Source organism: Numida meleagris, chromosome 1 (assembly GCF_002078875.1).
Source record: "Numida meleagris isolate 19003 breed g44 Domestic line chromosome 1, NumMel1.0, whole genome shotgun sequence".
NCBI classification, from domain to species: Eukaryota; Metazoa; Chordata; class Aves; order Galliformes; family Numididae; genus Numida; species Numida meleagris.
Genome location: NC_034409.1, coordinates 87,216,318 through 87,240,815, shown reverse-complemented (window position 1 = coordinate 87,240,815; position 24,498 = coordinate 87,216,318). Strand labels below are relative to the sequence as shown.

General features: G+C 39.6%; 1 protein-coding gene across 4 annotated transcripts in view; it reads right to left on the bottom strand.

Moving 5' to 3' along the window:
- The window catches only part of EPHA3 (EPH receptor A3), a 216,107-nt gene that overhangs the window by 54,136 nt on the left and 137,473 nt on the right, over nt 1–24,498 (bottom strand). For all 4 annotated transcript variants that reach the window (XM_021401433.1, XM_021401442.1, XM_021401453.1 and 1 more), the window contains 3 exons: nt 20,381–20,536; nt 19,526–19,861; nt 3,194–3,318 (listed from right to left, as the gene is read on the bottom strand). In XM_021401433.1, coding sequence (XP_021257108.1) covers nt 3,194–3,318; nt 19,526–19,861; nt 20,381–20,536 — 617 coding nt within the window. The remainder of the gene's footprint in view (nt 1–3,193; nt 3,319–19,525; nt 19,862–20,380; nt 20,537–24,498) is intronic.

The following is a 24,498-nucleotide window of genomic DNA, read 5'->3' as shown; positions in this document are numbered from 1 at the left end:
AATAAATAGTAACTGGTCAGACAGCCTCACAATCAAGCTTTATAGATTTTTAAAGTAAATATAATTCTACTTTGAACAGGAAGTCTGAAGACCTGTCACTGCCAGTTCAGAGTGTTATGCATAATACCCCTATAAGTTCTTTTCAAAATAGCCTCCCAGAACTGCAAATCCTCATTTCCATAGAAACATCATACAGAGCTCTATTATTTCTCGGTTACACGAGTGAAATCACTCATGATAAAAACTGAAAAGGTTAATTATGTTTGATGAAAATTAATATTTTCCACATACTTGATGCCAATTATACATTAGAAAAACTACACAATGTCATCATTTAGATATAAGTTGTGTCTCTAACCCAAATCTATTGTAACATCCTGAATATCAGTAACATTTAGTTGCCTAAAAATATCACCTACCCTTCAAGATAAATGACAGAATTAGACTGACTTGCAATAATCTATTAATACTGTGTATATTAATTTATGAGAGGTATTGCAAGCAAAAGCAAGCAGGAGGGAAAAGAATGGCTCAACATAAATCATCCTCCAGCAATCACATATGACTTGTCAGGAGAAATACCCAGATTGCTGACTCTGGAGGGTTTATTTCTTAGTAGCTGTCACTTAACAGCAGTGGGTTTTGATGAGCACGGCCAAGATGATTTTAAAAGGAGTTGGCCAGTTTAAAAAGCAAGCTCTCTTTTCAAAAGAGGAGAGAAGGGGACCGCTTAGCGATCTCAGACTGAAAAGCAGTATCCTTCCCAATGTGTCTGAAGGAGGAGCAAAGGGTCACCACCCAGCACTGCCTGGCCTGGCCCCTAGGTAACTTTAACATCTCTGGAGTAGGAGCTTTCAACCTTTTCCAATTTGCACACTTGCAAAGGGCAATGGATTGAAGCCTCCTGATGGTGGACTTGCTTTTCTTCCTTACCTTTCATAAACCCCAAGGAACAGGCTGCTGACTCCCCAAGGGACTACAGACCACACATTAAAAACATCAGTGTCAGAAGGTTGTTTTTTTAAAATCCCTTTGCTCTGAATAGTCTGGCTCCTATTGTTAAGCAATTGGCTCTTTGGTTTAAGAAAGCTGTCTGGTGCCTATGAACTCTTGATCACAGACTTCAAAGGGAAGAAACACATGTGCACAATCAGCTCATAAGACTGGTTGTCTCATGAAGCCGTCTTATGACAGCCAGTTACTCCACAAAGACTGGATATACACAGTTTGAATAGCAGCCACGTGCCCAGACTGTGCATACCCTTGTACTGGAGGGTGATCATTTACGTGAATAAAAAAAGCCACTTTCACTGCAGAATGATAATCAAAACAGTGGGAAAAAATAACGCAAATACACAAGTACAACTTGACAGTTGTTGAATTAAATTGAATGAATTGCTCACAAGGCGATAAATTCTCTCCCTTTGGAACAGCTGAAACCAAATCTGATGCCAGGGCAAGCAACACACCTGAGCAGCACAACCCATGCCCCACAGAACTAGAAAGCTGCCCAGGAAAGGAGATGTGTCTGGAAAGGCTGGAGGTGGAGCTGAGATGTGGCTGCCAGGGACAGGTCCTAAATGAAATGCAAGTTAATCACAAAGGCAAAAAACCTGTGCACAATAGGCTGCAGTTCTGGGATCTCTCAGACACAGGCTGTCTGAAGTACGTAGCTCTTCCAAACCTTGCTAAAAGGCAGCATCTGTGGGCTTATTTTTTTTCTTCAAAAAAAGACTGAATTTAAGAGAGCTTAAACAATTCTGCATGCTTTTACTGTTGAAGATGTACAATTGAAGACAGTCTGATATATGAGCTAGTTCTCTTTTACTTCTCCTCAAGCCCAGCACATGGACTTGATCTTCGTCCCATTGAAATTAACAGAAAAAAAACACCAAGTTAACATCTATAGGCTACTGCGCTTTAAGGTGAGACTGAACCAAGATGTTTAGGAAGCTTTCTGTTTATCCTTTTATCAGTTTTAGAGTTTTTAGAGTTTTACTGAATCTGTCAACTTCAGTAGCAATATTTTCTGTCTGAAGTTCTCTCTGATCACTCATGGCCAATACTGTTCTTCACAATCTTCACAGAAATGTATGGTCTTTTCAATTTTGCCAGTGAGGTTTTCAAAAAAACTATTAGGTTATGCAGATTTACTTTTAACTAAATAAATATTTTTTTATGATGCAGTAATCAACAGAATAAGTTCAACAAAATGCCAACGCAAAGCAGAACATCTTTAATGACAGATTTTCTTTGGTTTGCAGTTATCTAATGCAATGTATAAAGAATTCAGTTATTCATGAAAAGTGGGAACTTTCACAGTGCAAAGCAGTCGCTAAAAGGCTAGTCCATCTCTTTCCAAATCAACTTTTGCACCAGAGGGAAGCACTAATGCAAGGATGACAAATTACTCTATGAACACTGACAGTATAGTTGAACTTTGTCTAGTTCTGGGTTCCCCAGCTCAAGAAAGACAGGGAACTTCTAGAGACTCCAGCAGAGGGCCACAAAAATGATGAGGGGTCAGGAGCATCGCCTGTGCAAAGAAAGGTTGAGAGGCCTGGGCCTGTTCAGCTTGGAGAAGAGAAGCCTGAGAAGGGATCTTGTCATTAACATCTAATGGGCAGGGGTCAAGTGGATGGGGCTGAGCTCTTTCCGGTGATGCCCAATGACAGGACAAGGGGCAATGGACACAAACTGGAACACACAAAGTTCCATCTGAACACAAGAAAGAACTTCTTTGCTGTGAGGGTGACAGAGCCCTGGAACAGGCTGCCCAGAGAGGTTGTGGAGTCTCCTTCTCTGGAGATGAATATTCAAGACTCATCTGGATGCTTTCTTGTGTGACCTGCCGTAAGGAACTTGCTTTAGCAAGGGAGGTCAGAGCTGATGATCTCAAGGGGTCCCTTCCAACCCCTATAATTCTGTGATTTCATCTGTAACTGAAATTGCTGTTACCAATTCTTTCTACTCTCTTGAAATCTTGATATCAGTAGAGGAAATTCCATTAACAAATCCTTGATTTGCATTTTATATTGAAAAACCCCTCCCTCCCACCTCCTATCACATGCACTCTGTTGTGGCACACAGTGAATGAGTAGGAGTGTCTCTGGACCATTAACATAGGCAAGACATAACAACTTCATTACTACATTACCAGCATAAAAACCTCCCCTTCGGTGTTTCTTCCCACCTTTTCATAGTATTTGACCTCGTAGTCCAAGATGATTCCATTTGGGTGCTCAGGTTCCTGCCAAGACAGAGACACGCTGTTCCTGGATGTCCGGTCTTTCCTTATCACTGTGATGGGGGATGGCGCTGTATAGAGGGGATAGATGGGGGAGCAGGGAGGAGAGAAAAGCAAACTGAGTTTATCTCCATTCCAATCCTTGACAAAGAGAACTGTTTCCGTTTAAAAGACTCATGAGCATAGGTCTGGACTTGTATCAACATTCAGCAGCTGGATTATTGTCCTGGTACACATGCCTTACAGTGCACTGGCCTCAAGGAAAATGAGATGAGATTTGCTGTTAGACTAGTGGCAAGGCGGCAGATGGTTTCAATCTGCTACTACAGTGAAATACATGTGATGTACTGAAAAAGAGAACAAAACAATACTACTTATTTTTTACAATATTATTTCAAGGCTGCAGAACCCTGATCCTGCTTTCATACTCAATTGTAACACAGTCCTGGGATGCGCAACGTACTGCTAGTAACAACCATCAGCTTCCTGCAGACATGACTTGGTAAGTTCTCTAGATACAAATTGCTCCCATATACGCTTTTCCTATATCACATTGCTATGAAAATGAAATTTGAAGAAAAAAATATCTAAACTGCAGAATAACCTCATTTCTGATCCATATTAATCATGGTTAGGCATGACAATTGATTGCATGCCACAGACTCACCCTCCACCTAAACTTGGAAGCACTGTCAACGTAATGGAAAAAAATCATAATTAGCAAAGATACTTTAACATGGGTTCATCTTCAGACCACCCAGCTCTATGGGTTGCTCCAAGCCATAGGTTTCCTGGACTCGTTGAGAGCTATGCAAGCCTTTCTTTATTTCTTTTTCCACTTGTTTTTAGTCGGTTTCCCACTTCAAATGTCTCTCTTCCATGGTTTTGGCCAAAATTCATCAGATGATAACTTACAGATCACACATTAAAGGTTGTAACTGTCATTTAAAAAAAAAAAACTTTTACAAACAAACAGCCTTTTATCTTACCACGTAAAACAAATGTGTTTATAAGTTCACATTGTGCTATCCTAATAAAAAGGCTCTAGTTGATCTAAACAATTTAATTTCAGCTGAATCCTATGAAGTTTTACTGTTCATATAAAACTGGTTGCACTTTAGAGGCATTACATATTTGCATGCATTAGCCAGTGTCCTTTGTGTTTGTTTTCCTTCCCAAAAGAGATCTTTCAAGAGCCAGAAAAAGGAGTTCTAATTAAAACAATTTTTGGAAAATTCATGCTCTGTTTGGTTTTGTTAAAATTCCACGGAAATGTACCTTCTAGTCTTGCTTCGGAATCTACATGTTGATAGCTTCCTTAAACTGAGCAGAGCATCTAGAGAGCTGCATCCACTCACACAAGCATTTGTATGTACACACTTTCACATCACTTCTGGGCTGAAACTCATTCTCTGGACAGCGCTTTTACATATCACGTGATTCACAAGACTAAAATGTTGCAAAAGTCCCTTTTGCTTCCCCAGTAGGAAGAATTTATCTTGAATTGCAATTATTTATGTCATATTGTATTTTTTTAAAGTGTGAGGGAAAAGAGTCCCTTGATTTTATTTAATCTCACCAGATCCATGCAGGCGAAAGAGCTGCAAAGAACTAGCACAGAGTATACAGGACCAGCTTCTAATGAACATCCTCCAGCAATTCCACTTGGATTGCACCCAGGCATGAACCAGAGCTGAAGCCAAAATGCAAGGGGTGAGTTGGCTGGGCTGCTCTGCCACAGCTAGCTCCATGCTAACTCATAGACCCATGTCTGCTGCTCTCATGCTCTTGTAAGTCATTTTTATGTCTTCTTTCTAAGCCAAGCTATTCATCTATTTTTGTGTTTGAACAGAGTGCCAAGACTAGTATCCCAGCTGGTAACACTTCCCATTAAGGTAACATTAATACAGATTTTATGAATAATTAATATATGATTAAAAGAAATGGCTTTTCCCCTAATAAATTACAGTAATTTGGGCTGTAATGCACTCTCAGTGCAGGCAGGAATATTCTTATATGCGCCAATACAGATGTGCCTTAAAAAAAAACTTTCACAGTATTCAGTATTAATTATTTTAAGCTAATTTATACACATCTTTGCAGATGCTACCAGTAACTTATCTCACAGCAGCTCTCTAGAAAAGCGTCTGCTCTACAGTAATCAATAACATTATAAAAGATTCATATACCTCTCCTGATCCCAAAGCTGCTTAGAAATTGCACACACGCGGTGTCTGAAAGAGACAGCATCCCAGGGCATGAGAGGGTGGAGGGGAGACTGATGACTCCAGAGAACAAAAAGTTTCTGGGACTTTCAATCCCATGCACAGAGCACATCTGATATCTGCAGCACAGTGATGAACTCTGCCAGCTGCTGAACCATTGAGCTACGGAAATTAGATGTATAAATCCATATATAAAAAATACATATCTATCCAAATCTCTTTAAAACAATATCTTAACTATGTGCATTACAGAGGTTACTCAGTTTTAAGTAAGCTTCAGTGCATAAAGGAAAGGTTTCTTCAGATGTTTTTGTGGTTAACTATCTACTTTTAGAGGACATATCATTTTATTTTAGAGGACATATCATTTTATTTTATTTACATATCATTTTATTTATACCTTACAAGGTAACTTCTATAAATGTATTGGCCTGCGTGGAAATAGTCATGAGACAGCACAAGTACCTTTGCCAACCAAGGGCCCTGCTCAGGTCTGGGATGCATTTAGGAGGAATGACTTGACATTTGGACCATGAAAACAATTCTTTTTTGTACACATCTCTAGAATACAATGTTAAAAAAAAAAGCCATATAAACAGTGTTTTAAATAAGTATCTTTGGAAATATACTTATTTTCATAGTTCTTTCTTTCTTTCCCCTCAAGTGCTTGAATATATCCTGCAAAGCAGAAATAAACTACCTCCCATCAAGTCCAGAGAACTTTTTTAATCTCAGAGCAACCATTTCTTGTCCAAAGTAGATGTCAGCTTTAATTTCCATTTTGCAACACAGCTAATCTTCCCTTCTCACCAGAATGCTTCAGTCACCGTGTTTTATCACCTCTTCTGAAGAGACTGAAATTCCAGCAAAGAGACAAGTTGAAGGAATTTAACATGATAAACCACTGAACAATGAAGATATCACCAAGAGTGGTGCTGTCTTTTGGATGAAGAGAGAGATGAGAGCTTCCTGTTTCCTAAAGACCATGAAATAAGTACAGTAAGATGAGACTAAAGTGAAAATCAGGCTACGGAAGGGAGTAGAACTACTTCATCCTTCAAATGTCCATTTTTTTATTGTAATTCCAGGATCTTCCTTTCTTAAAATTGAGAAACAGCTAGACTGTGCAAAAATAGAATGCTGGAACAGATCCTCTAAATGGCTGCCACTGCTACAGACAAAAACAAGCTTGCTACGACAGGATAGTAAAATTTACATACAGGGAAGTTTTTTTAGCTAAAGAGAAGTTTTTAAAAATCACATTAAAGCATCAGCATCAGTTCTAAACTGAATTGATTATCATTTAGAGAATGTACATTTCAAAGAAAAACTTAAGAAGAGGACTCTTTTAGGCTAAAAAGGTGAGTAAACAGCATTTCAGTGACTGTTGGATAAATTCTGTGGATCATGTGGCTCCACATATTTACATTGTTATTGGTGTTCTGATTAATGTACTAGTACTCCTCGCTGAAAAATGTTGGTTGGTGGTTTTTTTTTTGTTTTTTTTTTTTTTTAATAACTAACATTAAGCTTGTGTGGCCAACCACGGAGAGGTTATGCCTTTTTTTTTTCCTCAAGAAAAGTCTGTATTCTCAGTAGTCACATACAATGTATATAGAGACATTTATGAATCAAGTGGTTACTATTGCACTGGTACTACAGTCTAACTGGTTTATGACTAGTTTAAGCAGTTAATATGAACACTCAAAACTCCCTAGAGTTACAAGGGGAAATGTATTTTGAGTGCTCAGTGCTGTTAGGTAGCATTTGTGACAACTGGGAATGTGGATGTTGAAAAGGTAACGAATGCAATGATCCGGGGAGCTTAGGCTCACAAGTGTAAAACCCTCCTCACTCACAACTATTAAAGGTGGAAGCAAATAACATGAAGGATCTAGCAGAGAGGACAATAAAACTCTGCTCAAATTGATTTCCCAGAGAAACTGACCCCAACAGATCATTTGTTTTCCTCCAGTTTAATAGCGGCTGTATATAAATCTCCTTATTGACTTTTTCTTATTCCTTGGTTATTGTTTTCATATGTGACTGGACTACAAATGTATATACTGGAAGAAAACTCGCTGTTCAGTGACAGAGAGAACTCAGTATTAACTTTGGGAAGTCATGTGTATACATTTGTTGAAATATTTAGAGTTGCGCTGTTTCTTGCTTAGGTCTCTAGATCACAAATTAAATTTTAGGGAATGCCTTGTAAAGTTCTCCCAAATTTCATTCTAAAAATGACCGTGGTCCGCTCACTTCCAGCTTTTGCTTGCAACCAGCTATCAGCATCAGAAAGTAAAATATTCCTAGTTATACTAAGAGATGGCGATCATGAACAAAGCTGAGTCAGCAGAACGGACTGTATTAAAAAAATGAACTTTTTTATCCCCTGTTGAATAAGTAGAAAGGGTTTTTTCTTTCTCTTTCTTCAGAAAACTGGTGATTTTTATTATCTAATCATAATGCTGTCATCTGATATAACATATAAATTTTCTTTAATGCCCACATGAGGCAATGTGGAACCAGAAGAGTAAATAAAGATCACAATCTGAGAATTAAATCTTCTGCAGACTCTGACAGCAGGATCTACTGGGACCCAAACCCAAATCTGTAAGCCTCAGAGCACCAGTGCCCAAACCACAGAACTATTACACAAGGCCAAGTGTAAAGACCAATGTCTGAGGGAACAAACTGCTCTCTTGATTAGAAGCAGTTTCTCTCAACACCTGGAGTCACATCCATGAGCAAGGATACACGGCAGCACTTGCCCTGCCACAAGCATTGGGAGCCCACATCCAGCTGGGCACAGCCCAGCCAGCCATGCTGCACATATATGTTCCACTCACACAACAAGGCTCCAGCATTTGGGTTTATGTGTTCTCTTTCTATCTTCGCATTCATCCAACCATCCTTCCAGACAGCACTCAATCTGTGACAAAGCCCTAAGTAACGACTTGCAAACCAATACAATGATATTATATCTCTGTGACACAATCACATGTGTTTGTATGGACTTCTACATTTGCGCTTGGATCCTATACATCTCCAGTCTCTAGTCAGTGGATTAACATCTAGGTGCTTTATTAAGGAAGACTGCTCACAGAAAGCAGAAATTGCATTACTTTAAACCTTCTAGGGTTGTATTACCATTTATTTTCTTCAGAGAGTCCAGTTATACACACTGCCTCTGCTACACTGCTGTGCCATAGTGAGTAGTGGTGGGTCTGGTCCCACCAGTGCATACCAGAAAGGCAAGGCTGGAGTCAGGTCCCCAGGTGGATTCCAGGGCAGGGGGGAGAAAGAGGAAAAAGCCACATTTTAACAACATTTTGGAAACCTGCATTCTCCTCTTCCAGACACTGCTATCCACCTCTTGACTGGATGTGCAGACACAGTTCTTTGGCCTTTAATCTCCAGGACACATAGTTAAACCAGCACAGTACATTTACATGTGCTCTTGCACCTTCTGCTTGAGCTGCAGCAGACTCAATATAGTTTTATGACTTGCACTGTAAAATGTCACCTGATTCTGTAGCACTGTTAGGCAGCCATCAGCCAGAACACAGCACACCTTCTGTCAGCAGAAACTGGGAATTCAAGAGCCTATCCATCCCAACAGTGAGAGGCCTGTGGCAGCATGCAGGCCATTTCTCTGAATCTTTGCAGCATACAATAGTTATGATGCAGGTGAAAAGGTTCATCCTGTCTGTGAGATGGCTACCAAGATACGGGCATTTACACAAGTCAAAAAGAGAAAGGAAAACAAAAGAACAAAACTTCTAGGTTAAACTGAGGCAAGTCAATTTTGGATGAAATGAAATCACGTATGAGAGCCGTGGATGCTTCTCCCAGAAAAAGGAGAAAACATTTTAGAGACGAACGTGTCTGTGATTCTTTTAATGGATGACTTCCTGCATTATGGACAAAGTATTTGAATGCACCTGAAAGCTGAGGGACTCCACCCTGTGGTGATAGTGGCTGCAGGCATTGCACAGGTGCCTCGAAGGAAAGAAGGGAAAACAAGCAGCTAGAGCAGGAATTGCACTAAAAGGCAGCTGCTTGATTTCACTCTCAAGTACAGAGAAAGGCAACCTTCTGGGCAGCAGCTGTCACTGGACAAGTGATTGTCAGAGCTCATTTCTCACTCTTACAAATAAATTCTAAATTAAAAGCAAACTTCATTAAGTGGTGCACATTCATGTTCTCATCTCTCCCTCCTTTTATGAAGAGAGATAGCAAATGCGTTCCACAGGGTGAGCAGAATGTTAGACTTACTCATATGTTTAACACGTGTGTAATAAATCATGGAAACACCATGTCCATTTGGGAAGTATCAAGCTGCACAAGGCACTCACTTCAGAAACTGAAAATTATGGTGCCATGGCGTTCACTGCTGTTATTGCACAGAGGAGACAAATGCTGTATATGCTTTCCTAAGAATTCAGCCCAACGGTACTCATAATACAAATGTTATTCTTTCTGTACTTCGTTTGAGATGATGATGGTAGGAGCTCCTCAATACTTCATATTTTTCACTGAATGTGTTTAAGACTGTATCAGTTTAAAATAAACAGTTTTGCTTTGCCTTTCCCACCCCATTGTTACATGACTTTGTAGGATGTTAGAACCTCGGGCTTCCTGGCGTGAAGTTTTCAGAAGGAACTATTTACTCCCCATGACTGTGAAGTCAACAGTCAGATGCTGAGTGGACTTCTCTTTTCTCAGGAAGTCATTACCTCAACCAGAGAAATGCCATTCACAATTTAAGAAGTGCATTTAATAACTAGCTCTAGAAATACCAGTATCCAAAAATGGAGAAGACAACACATGAATTCAGATAAGTAATTTCTGATATAAAATATTTATGTCCCCTTAAATAGCCTCTGTGAACTCTTGAATGGGTCTATCAGTAAATTCCATTAGAGCCTTTTCAACCTGATCAGAAATCACTGTGAATGGGTACAGTATTTCTCTAACATCTTGCCCTGTTATTCTTTGGTACTTTCAGAGTAAGCTTTGAACCAAATGATTTTGCAAAGGTTAACCAGAACATTAGAATCTCTGATGGAACAGAGCTGAAAGGTGATCACATCTCCTTTCACTTTCTTTTGCATTTGGGGGTTTCTTTATATATAGCAGCATAGTTTACTAGAACCATATGTATTCTACTACAATTGGGTTTTATATTAAAATGCTTTTAAAAATAAATATTGCATTAATAATTACCATTAATAGAAATAGTTCCCAAACAAAAAAGGGTACCTTTTTATTTTTTCTTCCAGCTGTCACTGCCTGAAAATCATCTAAATGGAAGAGCTTAAGGAAGTAAGGGAAATAGATATCTTTGCTTAAAGAAAGACAGAGATTATTTCCCTCAGTGATCACTCAGAATGCTAGCAAAGACAAAGGAGTCAGAAGTCTAAGGAATATTATTTAACTGAGTGCTAAGCATTTACATTTCATTATTGTTGTTATTTTACCAAACTGAGGTATTAAATGAGAATCCACATTAGCCTCAAGTTAAAGACTAAAAGAAGTGGTAAAGAAAATCATTATCAGCCATTTCATCAATTCTGAAAAAGGTAAAGCAGGTAGCTAAAAGCACTAGAAGGGGAAAACACAGAAAGAGCCAAAACTTTGCCTTTGAACTTTCCCTAAGGTCACAAGCACTCACATGAAGTCTGCATTTGTACTGAATAGACCAATGTATGTCACAGTCTTTGAATCCTCAGCATAGCTTTCTCCACATCCAGGGGAAAAGGGATCAAAGGCTGTTCAGGCAGACTGTCTCTAGCTAATATAAGGCCATGCATGGAGTGACATTGTTAAAACACTTCCCTTTTATATCCCTAAAGGAGGAGTTTTATTGAGTTAAAATGATCCTTGAATAGCCTCTGGGCTGAGCTGTAAAACACATTTGAAAAGCATAAAGTCTTTATTTATGTCAGGAATGCTTGAAACTCAAGAGATAAATGTCATTCAAAAAACAAGCATGTCCTAGGTATTCAGGATGTAATGGGGCACAGCTGTAATAACAGTCAATGAACCAGAGACTCCCTACATCATGTCATTAGTTCACTTTTAATAAGTCTATCTTCATGTCCTTTTCATAAGGACCATAGGGAAAGAGAGAAATATATCATGCACCAAACATCTGTGGCTTTCTCAAACTGTCTCTCTTCGAAGATACATCTACTTAAGGGATCTGTCTTGGGAGATAGATTGTAAAGTGCACACAACCCTTTCCGAATATGGATTTTATTTAGCCAGAGTTCATCACATGTCATTTGGAAGTTGCTGAAGACAGCGCAGTCTAGCTTGGCAGAGTAAAGGCTGAAGGCAGAGATAGTGCCACAGTTGCCACAAGAAATCAGAGACACATATTCCAGTAGAGCTTGGTGCCCAACTTGGTGCTGAATTTATTTCGTTGAAGCAACAGATTTCAAGCAAGAAAAGTTCTAGTTCTGAGGAGGTTTGAACAGCTTCCTCTGTGAGCCAAGAGAGTCTTTGACTGCAACAGAACTGAGAACTTCCACTGATTTCTTCCTCATTTTGAATGTTCACCTCTCAAGGTGACTCTGAATGGACAGATTAGAATTTTCTATCCACAAATGACAAACACAGATCAAGAAATACCAGCAATCTACTCTTTAAATCACTTTTCCCTATGATGTTAATTTCTGTCCCTATTGGTCAGTTTTGTGCTCAAAATCTCTTTGAATATTTTTTGCAAGAGCTACTTACTGCTTAATTGTTGCCTTCTCCTTTACATAGCTTATTCTTTCTGTTTCAAAATTGCTGCATTTGTTAGCTATTTTTTTTTAAAGAAGAGATAGGAAGAGGAATAAAAAAAAAATTGATTAAGTGTATGTAACAGAATGGACTGTATGTTTGCATCTGCTTCATGTAGTTCTATCACTGCAGTTCATTAATCCAGAATAAATGAGAGACAAAAAGAGATTACACCTTTCTCCCAGAAGCGATACTGTCACACTTAGGGGCACAGGAACAACAGTTATTGCAGCCAGATATTTTCCTGAACCTTTCCATGTATGTTTAGACAATTAAGCAAGAACAGGCTAAATGAATTGTTCTGCTTTGTAGGTTTCACGAAAAAGATTCTAAAAATAAAAGGAAGAGGCTCCTGATAATCAGACTGCTGACACTATACATATATATCGATTATATATAGTGTATCTTTTTATCATTATTCTCTATGCTACAGGCCTTCATAGGTGCCTCAACAGCTGCATAGTGGAGACCTCATTTTACAAGGCCTTAAGTTCTTAAGAGCTAATCAAACATAAAACTACTCCTAAAACTGTTAACGCTGTTACTTGTAGATATTAAAACAAAACAGCCTTATTTTATTATCAAGCAGGCACATAGTAAAGACTTGAGGTATTAAGAAACAAAAAGTTTCAGCATCAGTACAGGTATATTTGGAAAATAGAAAAATTGTAATTATTGACATCGAACTTTCTTGTTCATAATTATTTTCCCGGAATCCTAGACTCTCTGAATTCTACTGGAAGTAACAAAATGGGCAAGAGCTCAGGAAAATGCACACAGCGAGTAGGGGTTTGTAGACAGAATATTCAGCCTGACAGGGAGTAACTGCTAGATCCAGGAAACTGCTAGTACAGTAGAAATGTCACGGGCATAACCTCTCATTGCCATCTATTTTCTTCAGCGTTTTGATTTCATTCTCTTGCTCTGCTCCTGTGGCCCCTGTGATCTAACATGGACAACTGAAATTGCAACCCTACATGGTGACTCAAAGCCAAATCAACTAAAGATATAACTATGCACAAGCTCCTTCGGGACAGCAGCTTAGTTTTTTAGAGCTTACTCAGTCTTTGCAGCCAGGAAACCCAAAGACAGCTTCAAATACAAATTAACTGTTTCCTTAATAAAACTGTACTAACGTAATGTAAACTTGTTTATAAACCAATTTTTTTTTAGATCATTTCAGATCCCACATTGGGGTACTGTTCCTGTAGAGTGTCCCAATTAATTATAAAGCAGGAAAAAAACTCCTCCTCGCGCTACGTGTGACTACGCAGAGGTTTGCAGCAGTTTAACTGAAATGCTCGCAAGGGATTTGAAACTGCTTTCACCCATTATCAGCATCCTAATATTCATGTGAAGAAAGCTAGTTAGTGGAAAGTAGGTCTCAATTTACTCACAGCAGACTCAAAGGGGAAGTACCATAGCTGTTGAATAGAATACAACAATGATGTACTACACATTGAAGAATAAGACTGGATCCTGTGGGCTCTCTGATGAAAACACTTAGAAAGGAGGCATTATCTCACAGGCAATTTATCTAAATCAAATCTCTCCCTTTAAAGCAATGTATTCTTATGGAGGTGTTCTGTAAAATAATTCAATACTACTGCAGTTTTTCATGCTCATGTACACATAAAAATGTGCTATGACAAATGGTAAGAGTTTTGAGGTTATCATTGCTAAATACCAAAACAAATAATTCAACAACACTCTCCCAAATTTCTTTCAAGCAAGGATGTTAAGGTGTATAGCCCCACTGTACGCACAGGCTTACTTTTTCTCCAACCTGATTACATGTATGTGGAGTTTACTCCTCTTAAGGCCTTGTTCTATGAATGCAAAGATGAAAGTTAAGAGACAACAGAACAGTCCTTTCCACCTCCTGCTATCTCTTTGTGCAACCTATTTCAATGTTCGGTCACACAGTGTAAAGAAGTTTTTCCCTGTATTTAAAATTTCTTGTATTTCAGTTTGTGCATGTCACGTCACTGGACTACACTAAGAGAAGCCTGGTTCTATCTTCTTTACACCTTCCCATCCAGCATTTATAAATGTGTATAAAATCACCCTGAGCTTTCTCTTCTTCAGTCTAAACATTCTCAGCTCTCTCAGTCTCTCCTCACATGACAAATGCTACTGTCCCTTAAACATCCTACTGGAGCTTTGCCAGACTTGCCTTGGTGTATCCATGCCTGTCTTGTACTGGGGGAGGGCCAAGCTGGTCACACCATATATGGCCTCATCAGGGCTGAGTAGAGGGAAAGAATCAAGTCCCTCAACCTGCTGACAGTGCTCTTCCTACTGCATCTCTGGATGCTGTTGGTTTTCATAGCTTCAAGGGCATGTTGCTGGCTCATAGTCAGCTTAAATCTACATGTATCTTCAGAGTCTTTTCTGGAAAGCTACTTTCCAGCCCACTGGTCTCCAGTATGTACTGCTACATAGCGTTATTCCTCCTCAGATGAAAGAGGCAATCAGCTACAGGAATGGGCATGGCACTGTGTGCACTGGAATACCAGTGGGATGGTAAAGGCTACTTAAGACGTGCCTGACAGATTAGCATCTGCTATAAGTGCAGATATCTACAAGGTCTGAAAGTTTTCCTGGTCTCCTCTAGACTGCAAAGGTCACTGCAGAGAGTATGTCTATTTAAAGTTCAGTTAAGTCAATTAAATCTTTGGTTAAAATGCCAACATTTTGCTCAGCATTCCTGAGTTGTACCTACAAACTATATGACGTTGTACAGTACCATAAAAACAGCGTTACAGAAGAAAAAATGTTACTTTCTCTGGCAGTATCAACAAAATGTGTTCAACATAGGTATACCCCTGACAGTGGCTGTGTTCTGCATTGGATAACTGACTAATTACCCAGTAGCATGACTTTGCTGTCCCTACTAAATCTTAGTCTTTTTCTTGAGGAAATTCTACACCCTACACACTCAGTTGTGGGAAGGGATTGTCCCTATGTGCTCATGCAGCCTCATCTTGAGCACTGTGTGCAGGTTTGGGCACTACAATGTAAGAAGGACATCAAACTATCAGTGTCCAAAGGCGGGCTGCAAAGATGGTGATGAGTCTGGAGGGCAAGACATGACGAGTGGCTGAGGTGCCTTGGTCTGTACAGCCCATAGAAGAGACTGAGGGAGAACTCATGGAGGCCTACAGCTCCTTTGGTGGGAATTTTGTGCTTGCTACAGCCCAAAGTAAATATAGAAATGTTCTGACCTGGACTGAATGTCTTTTCCCTTTGAGTTCTTTTTGAAGGTGCAAGGAAGCCACCACTTGCTGGTTTTATGGATTTAAAAAGAAACAACAAACAACCATTTAACAAAGCACAAACTGGTCAGAAAACCCAATGAACCTAGAACATCTATGCATAGGCACCTGATCACTTCAGTGGCATGCCAGGCAGCGTGGCACAGGTGTCAGTCACTCTGCTTGGCACATTCACTGCTAACACACCACCTCAAGGGACACCAAATTCCAGACAATCTCCCATAGTCATCAGTGACCCTTTCTAAATGAGGTTGATTGATGTTATTAGGAGATAACATCTGTGTGATGCAACACATTGACACAGAATGCTTCAAAATAATTTGGAGAATGCCGTATCAAGCGGCAACTGAATGCGTGTATTACACTGCAGTCAAAGAGAATGATCTACAAGCTAAATTAAATAGCAACGTGTCCCCTTTCTCTTATTTCCACACCAATGACAGAAAGATGTATCAGAAATATTCCTGGGGTTTATTTGTCTAGTCATATTTTGCAAAAGGCCTTTGGTTTTTTTCCAGAGATGCCAGCTTACTCATCTTCACTGGAAGAAAGGAAAACAGTGCAATAGAAGCACAGTAAAACTTATGACAGACAGTTGGAAGAAAAAAGCACAATCTATTTCCCAAAATGATTCTGAATTTCTGTTAATTCAGGGGACTGGATCTTGGCTTTACACCAGTTTCGTACTTTAAAATGTAGTATCTTTCTTGAATTTTCAACACCAGCAGTATGGATGTTTCAAACTTCACAGCTGACAACAAAGCACACTTTTCCTTTACTTCTATATCAGCTTTCAAAACTCTTCACTGAAACCTTATTATGGTTTTTAGTTAGAGATTCTAGAGCTCAGAGTCATTGCACGGGCATCAGTGGTTTTTTTCAGCAACATCTAAAGTGGCTGTGTGTGTGTGTGTGTGTGTGTATGTATCTACAAGCCTATGCAAATTACAAATATGTGTCTGTATGTGTGTATATGATGTGTTTACATTTAAAAATGGAGCTGCTGTGCAAACTGACTGACTCACTAACATATCAGCTGAATTTATTTTAATGCACTCTGGCAGATCTCCCAGTTGCCATATAAAAGAAGGTTAGTACAATGCATGCTCTGATCTATTTGGCTGGAGATGGATGCATAGGCAGAAATGCTCCTGTGTGTGATGAGAAACATGGAGAGAAATGTTTGTTCACTTTTCAGCAGGACTTTGGAACTCCGAGGCCCAGCAAACACAATACAACTGATGTTTCCTTGAACTGAGCTTGTATGAAGTTGTGCAATATATTATTTTTTATCACCAAGATAACTGCCACAAACATCTCATTTTTATCACTAGAAAATCAAAACCATTCTGGAGTTCTGCCTCAAGCTCTTGGAAACTCATGCACTCAAACAACAGTTTTTTTTGTTTTTTTTTTTAATGAGGGTGAAAAACATTTTGCAATATATTTTTCTCTAAGCTGGGATAGACCCTGACAGTGGATGAAAGAAAAACATGGATACTAAATGTCTAGGATGAGTACTGCTACTTCACCATGTCCATTGCAAGGACACAGGGCTCTCAAATCATTGCTGGCAGAAGAGAAAGTGTCTGGATTCAGGAGATCCCAGAGAAGAGATCCAGGTGTTATGGACCTTCTGTAGTTATTCCTCTCTCCTAAATTCCTATTCTGCTAACACCATTGCTTCCGCGGGCTTGCCAGTGTCTCTGTCCCCAGGATCTGCCTGGCCATACTGAAACACCTAACCACATGTGATACCCCATCCACACAACAACTCCCAAAGCAATATGCCTTTCCTATTTTCTTAAGTTCAGCACAGCTTAGTTATTTAACTAAAGTTTTATTTGACTGGTAGGTGCCTCGATTCTTGAAGGCGTGTACCTGAAGTCAATCAGTACAAATAACAGCCCTAGAGTTGTGACTGGCTTTTGGTTCTTCTGATCTCTTTCAGATCCAGCTCAACAGTGCTTTAAATCTCTTTTGAAATGCTCCCATAGTTAAATGCATAATTAAATGTAATCTAAGATCTTCAGACTTTCTCACTCCCCCTTCCTGGTTCTTCTGTATGGCATGAACCAAAAGTATGCTCCTGGTGCGTCCCTTTTATGATCTAAACAGGAAGGGAATGCTAGAGAAATTGCTTTCTTGTAACTACATTTAAGATAACTGATATGCATATTTAAGGTCTAGTTTTAGCAATGTACATAACTTCAAGGAGAAATCTGACAAAGTAAACCAATCAGCATGATCAAGAGACGGGACAATTAAATTCTTAATAAGTCACATCACCTAAATGTACTTAATGTAACAATGCATAAAAGTAGAAAATAAACAAATTGCTTAAGCAGTCTGTGAGTTGCATTAAACAAAATTGCTCTTTCCAGAAAGGCATTGACCCTGTCAACCATGTCACAAGAGCCATGCGTTCCAAAACAAAATCAAAATCCACCTTGCATCGTGTTGCAAAGGTTGCAAAGGCAGCCAGCTCTGGGCCCTGGGGAAGCCCCTTGCAAAGCAGAAGACCTTTGCAGAGAAATACCTTTCACTGATCCTACAGAATTCATTTAATAGAGTGTCCCCAGGTGATTTCTAGCTGCTACAGTGATGAACAGGCTGAAAGGAAATATCTCTGATACAAAAAAAGTCAGAAGAGAAGGGAGCAACTAAACAAAGGCTACTGAAGTCACTGACAGAAATATCCCAAAAATGTAAATACAACAATGGCAGTTCATTTGGAATGAACATAAAATGCATGTTTCAGAGCTGAAGTCAATACCTAAATGAGAAAGGGATCACAAGAAGACATTTCCATTGAGCAGATACACCTCTATCTGCCTACTGCATAGTTAGACAGTTCTCCAGAGCATTTGCAAATATACTGACTGCTGTCAAAAAACCATCTGTTCTCACATTTCTACGCCTCCCACCAAAGCAGATCTCTGATCTGAGGAGGAGAGACATAGCCTCCATAGTGAAAAACATTGCAATAACTTAGCTTACTAGGAGAATCTCTACTTAGAAGGATATTAACTTGGTTTAGGCTTTGAGGAAGGCAGACATAGGTATTTTTGAGATGTGGTGTGGGATGGGAAGAGGCGAAAGCTGTCTTACTGCATACATCCATGCTTTTAGTACAAAGCATCCTGATTATGAACAGCAGGAGTAGGACCATTGAAATTTAAAGATTTAGTCTTTCCCTTTACTGGCAAGCATTTCTCCAGTCTTGGCACCTAAACAAATGCTAGAGAAGAGTCTAGATTCTTCACAACTTTTAGATGAAACCTTGACAAATGAGACACAAATGGTAGAATAATGCAGCAGTGACAAAAGCTCTGATCTGACAGTCAGGGCATACTGCTGTGCTTGTGCAGGGCCTAGATGACTGTAATAAGTCTACACAGAAGCAGAGCAATCCCTTTGCACATTACCAGCAAAGAGACCAGGACCTAATTCAGTATTCAGCTCCACACCCCATCGTACTGGCAACAGTTCAGAATTGGTGAGACAACTTGCAAAGGATAAAAATAATAATAATAATAAAAGCTACGTTTTAAGCCTCTCTAATTTAATGTTAGCTTTTGATGTGTCTAATGTCAAAGCATTTTTTTCACTTCTATTTAATCAAAATTAATCACTAAGATTACTACAGTAATTTATGTTGGAGATTATTGAAATGAGTGTTTTATTAAAATCTGGTTTTATTAATAAAACACATTCTGGCTACGGAATCATATGAGTCTGCTATTAGGGACTATTAACTGGGGACTGGGAGTTAATCATAACAGCTATGCTGCCAGGTCTTTTGACAGCAGCACACGCTGAGTTTGTTTCTGCTTTTACTTTTACTAGCACATTCAAGTCAATTAGTTACCCTAGTGTACGAGCATTCTGAGTAACTCCTGTAAAACAGGGAGCAGAGACAAAGGTACATACATCTCAGCAGTTTTGAACAAAGAAAGGGTAATCAGGAGGAGACTCACCAGCCTGGTTAGTCGTGATACTGACGGCAGCAAATTGTCTAGAAAGTGTACTCAAGTCAGATACCCCATTGACCGCATCAATCTCAAAAGTGTAATTGGTATGTGCCAGAAGGTCCACTACTGTCACTGTGGTGTTAGTGAGGCCAGTCTGACGGGGTAAGAATCGTACGTTGTCACTACATGGCTCACATATCTTGTTGCTTCCTCCACATTTTTTGCAAATGATGTTGAAAGTGACATCTTTTCGACCTCCTGTATCAAGAGGCCAGCTCCAGTCCAGGATAACAGATGTCTCATTGATGTTAGAAATAACGTTTCTTGGAGCAGATGGTGGTCCTACAAAGGAAAGGAAAGGCATTTCTGTATTGCTCTAAAATGAGAGTAAGAAGGGCACAAGCATATGAAAGCAAAAAAACATAAATAACCAAACTGTTCTGGTTACTTCCTGTAGAGACCTCTGTAATATTTCACTAGACTACAGAACTAGAGTATCAAGAACCATGTTTTGCTCTAAACAGTTAGTACTCTGAGAGCATAGTTCAGGACTGAGGGTCACTCTTCTAGATTTGTCATGTAGGACAGCTAGTGAGAATTGCTCTTGGATTTTGATGAAAATATTGATATGAGTTAAAAGTCTTAGCTCTCCTTCTCAACTCTGAGAGAGAACAAGGAGAAACTGAAAAGAAAATGACACAAATCCAGCCCAACAATTTTTGGTAGCCTGTCCAACATGTATGAAAACATGGGAGGCAATGGATGGCTGACTGCAGTGGAACATGGGAGGAAGCAAGCAAGCTGCTCAGATACAGATGGAAGAGCAAAAACGACAGCCCCAAGCACAATGATGCTACTCACTGGTGCAAGCCATGGATGGAGGGTCTTTCTCAGAGCGAAAGTAATTCTTTTCACACCTGCAGTTCAGAGATGCATCTTCATAGGTGGAGCTGTGAGGTGGGCATTTGGCACACTTCACATTGCCAGCAGAGGCTTTGTAGAACCCAGGTCGACAAGCTGCAAAATGAAAAGAGTGGAGTTTAAATTCCATGGACAGCTCCTCCATTTTAACAAGTGATCTTGTAACTGTCCTGGAATCTTTCATATGTAGATCATATTTTGGGGGTGTTTATAGTCTCAAAACCACAGTTTTCTCATAATGAGAAAGCTGACAGAAATTAACCTCTTAGTAAAATGAAGCCCTGCATGAATCAGCTTCAATTTGTATTCAGTTTTGCTTGGATAGCAGAACAGTATGTTGCAAGAAGAAACATTTTCTACACTGTATTACAAGAATTTCATTTATTTTTATTTTGCTTCTGGTTAATTTTCCAAAACATGGGCCCTATCCTGTATAAGAAACTAACGTTATCCTGTTCCTGTTGCTGGGATTTGCTTACAAGGGAATGCTAACTGTAACCTATTCAGTTCAACATGACTAAGCAATCCAAAATCAAGAAATCAACCCGAACAGTGAAAGTCTATTCCATTACTGCAGCACAATGCATCAGACTCTACGAGCTGCCCCTGGTACTGACTACCAGAAACCTGTAGGATCTGTACTATGAGGATGCATTTTGTGTTAACCAAGTCCTGTAGGGATGGTGCTGGAGCCCACAAAATCTACTTCTGACAAAACCTTGGTGGCAGTGCTTCATTAACATTTGCACGTCCTTTCTGTTTTGGTTCCTGTAGCATTTCAGACTGATTCAAAGCCACATTGCATCAGATGAAAACGGCCTTTGAAGTAAGTTACAGAAATGAACAATCAAGCAAATATCTTTTTATGAAAACCCATGCAATTAAATAAAATGGTTGACTTCTTTCCACTAAGATGATCTCACCATCTAAAAATCGAAAAAAAAATTAAACCAAAACCAGATAACACTCAGACTCTGCAGCTCAGCTGTTGTTTCTCTCCAAGGCACACATCCTTTTCTGAATTGAATTTACCCAGTATGGTTGATCTGGCTGACACATCGATAAGTCTGTAACGATAACTATACAACAGCTATACTACAGCACACAGACAATGCAACAAAAGGGATTTCATCTGAAAACGGGTTCACCTATTGCTTTCATTTCACAGCAAGCACCCGCCTAATACACTAACATCACTAACATTCTTAGGAAACCCCAATACATTCTCATATAATGTTAAAGTACAAAAAAAAAAAGGAGCTACGCAATCTAAAACACATCCATTTTTTTGTGTGTCTGGAGCTCAGACAGTCAAGCATAGATAAAATGGTCCTGGACCTGTCATTGATTTAAATGCTCCTTTGAAGCCAAAAAGAGTAGGTTCACCAGTCTTAGCAAGAACCAAAGCAGGCTCACACTTCTCATTTTCGCTTATGGAGATGAGCTGATTCATAAATGTAGTATAAAATGCAGGATACAAGATGATGTCCATTCATACATGCGCTGCCCAGACAGAAAAAAAAAAGTCTAGATGAGCAGTCTGTGGTAAAAAAAATAATAATAATAATTCCAAGACTTTCATAAGGGATGGAGTAGAGGGAAGCTGCAGTACTGGCTGTTCAGTTCCCACATTACCATCTATAATCATATCCTACATGAATTTCTGTTTCATTAGCTTTGGGCACCAAACACCTGAGTGAAACACATTGGAAAGCAGAGGCAAACCAAAACCTCCTGCAGCTGCACATCCAATTCTGAAACATCTTAACAAAGAAAAACCTCCTGGCACAGCATTGAGCCCGTCTGGAGATGTAAGAAATGTTTCACAAGGAAGCGCTAATCTCAGCCACCCTCCAGCACTTCCCAGCCCTTGCAAACAGAGGCTGCCTAGCTGCAGCTGCTGCCTCCCATGCCACGCTAACAACACAGCTGAGAAAGTCATCTCCCACTTCACAACGCCTCCTGCAAGCCTTAATGAAGTAATCCCCAGGTTGAGCCTCTGGTGCATGGTGCCACCAGGCAGCTTGTGAAAGCCGAATTGCTAAAACTGCTCCTGTAGCGAAGCTTGCAGAGCCTAATGTGAAGCTGGAGGATTCAGCACAGCCTGACCTTGTGCAGCTGGGGCTGCTTTTGTTTCCATCTCCAAAAAGTCTTGCTGCCTGGGAGGAGACTTTTGTTTGTTTAACCTGAGGAAAATAAAGGAAAATTCAACAACTCCTTTTAAACACCTCCGCTAGGATAAAATACAGCAGAAAATAGAATTGGCTTTTTTTTTTTTTTTTTTTTGGTTTATTGCTGCAGTTGTTGCAGTCCTAAAACTCAGCTCTCATCCTTTCTCAACTATTGCCTCATGATAAACAGGTCACACCCATTTGTCTCTATTCTACCTCCTGCTGACAGAGGAGCTTCTGATTATTTTACTGCCTTGTGGTACAGAATGGACTTTCCTGGCCCCAGGAAAAGAGGGGATGGTAACCCCATCCTTTCCAGTACCAGTAACCAAGAAAGCAGCACATAAAGAATGACAACAAATGACTTCATCTAATCATACCTACTTAGCTTGAAGGACATTTTCATATTCGTGGAAAGCATATACAAGACAAAGAGGCATTTCTGAGTATAAATCTTACATTTTTTAAATAATTTGTTATACTAGTTTAAAATAAAGATTGGAAAAAGACTAACAACCTAAAGCTGAACCTTTGCCATATGGTTGATCTTCCCGCCAGACAATTTCAACTGCTCATTAAGCATAATTTATTCATAACACCTAAGCATTATTTATGGGATGCAACTACAGTAAGACTGCTTATTTGGGACATATTTGAAGCCAATGTTTCTTAATATGACAAAGAATTAAACATCTATAAACAACCTTGCATAAGCACTGGATAGATTTTGTATCCAGTTTCCCTTTGTAAGGGAAGGAATCAGACCTCTTCATTAAGTAGTGCCTTAGAGGGCAGCAAGGCACTGGCACAGGCTGCCTGGCCATTTGTGGATGCCCCATCCCTGGAATTATTCAAGGCTGTAGTGGATGGGGCCCTGGACAGCCTAATCTAATGGGTAGCAGTCTTGCTCATGGCAGGGGGTTAGAGCTCGATCTTGAAGATCCATCCCAACCCAAGCCATTCCATCATTCTATGAAAAAACAGTAGACTCCATTTAAGAAAATGTAGTGCTTGTGTGGGGAAGGAGAAGAGAGGAAGAGGCAGGAACCAGATCAGGCTCCTTCTTTGCCAGAGGGACAGGACATCCCTAAAACAGTTTCCCTACTGCCAACTCAGCATTTGGTGGCAGAGAAGCACTGCTGGATCCCTGCTGTCCCAGCACGTCCTAGCGAGGGCATCCCAATCTTGTGGCTTCCCCTTGGGCTGTCTCACACTTACTGTCTCTGTCAGAGCAATTTAAGATTATCCAGCACTGCAGCCCAAAGGAGAAAAAAAAAGCAATTATACTTGAAACTGAAGCTTGGAATGGGAGTGCCAACAAGAAGTCATCTCAACGTATTTAGTATTATTATTCTTTTCTTAATCATTTCTTATTCCTGATATAAAGAGAAAAAGAAGTCTTCAATTCAAGTGTCATTCATTCTTTCTTATGTCAGAAAAAATGGATTACATGAAGTGACAGAAGAAAGTTTAATTTTTTACAGTGAACACCACAGCTTCAGCCAGGCTGAAAATAAAAGCATAGCACACAAAGTGTTCACTGAATGTGTAATTTCAGCATGGGAGCAGCTCTGAGAAGCATATTTCCTTAATATTTTCTTTCAGAAGCCAAGGAATTTTTCTTCCCCTCAGTTCCATGTAGCTTCTGTACAAAAGATAAGAAAGTGATCGTCTGTTTCTGTAGCTGCTGAAAGTACTGACATCAGTAATAAGTTAGTAAAAAAAAAAAAACAGCAAACAACTATCTTGTATTTGCATATGTTTCATATGAAGCATTCAAAACCAACAAACCTCTTGGGAAGCAGAAATGTGGACGCTGGGCTGGGAGAAGACTCCTCCCCTGTGGCCCCAGTCTCACTCCCCTCTCTAGGCAGAGGGCAGTAGGAA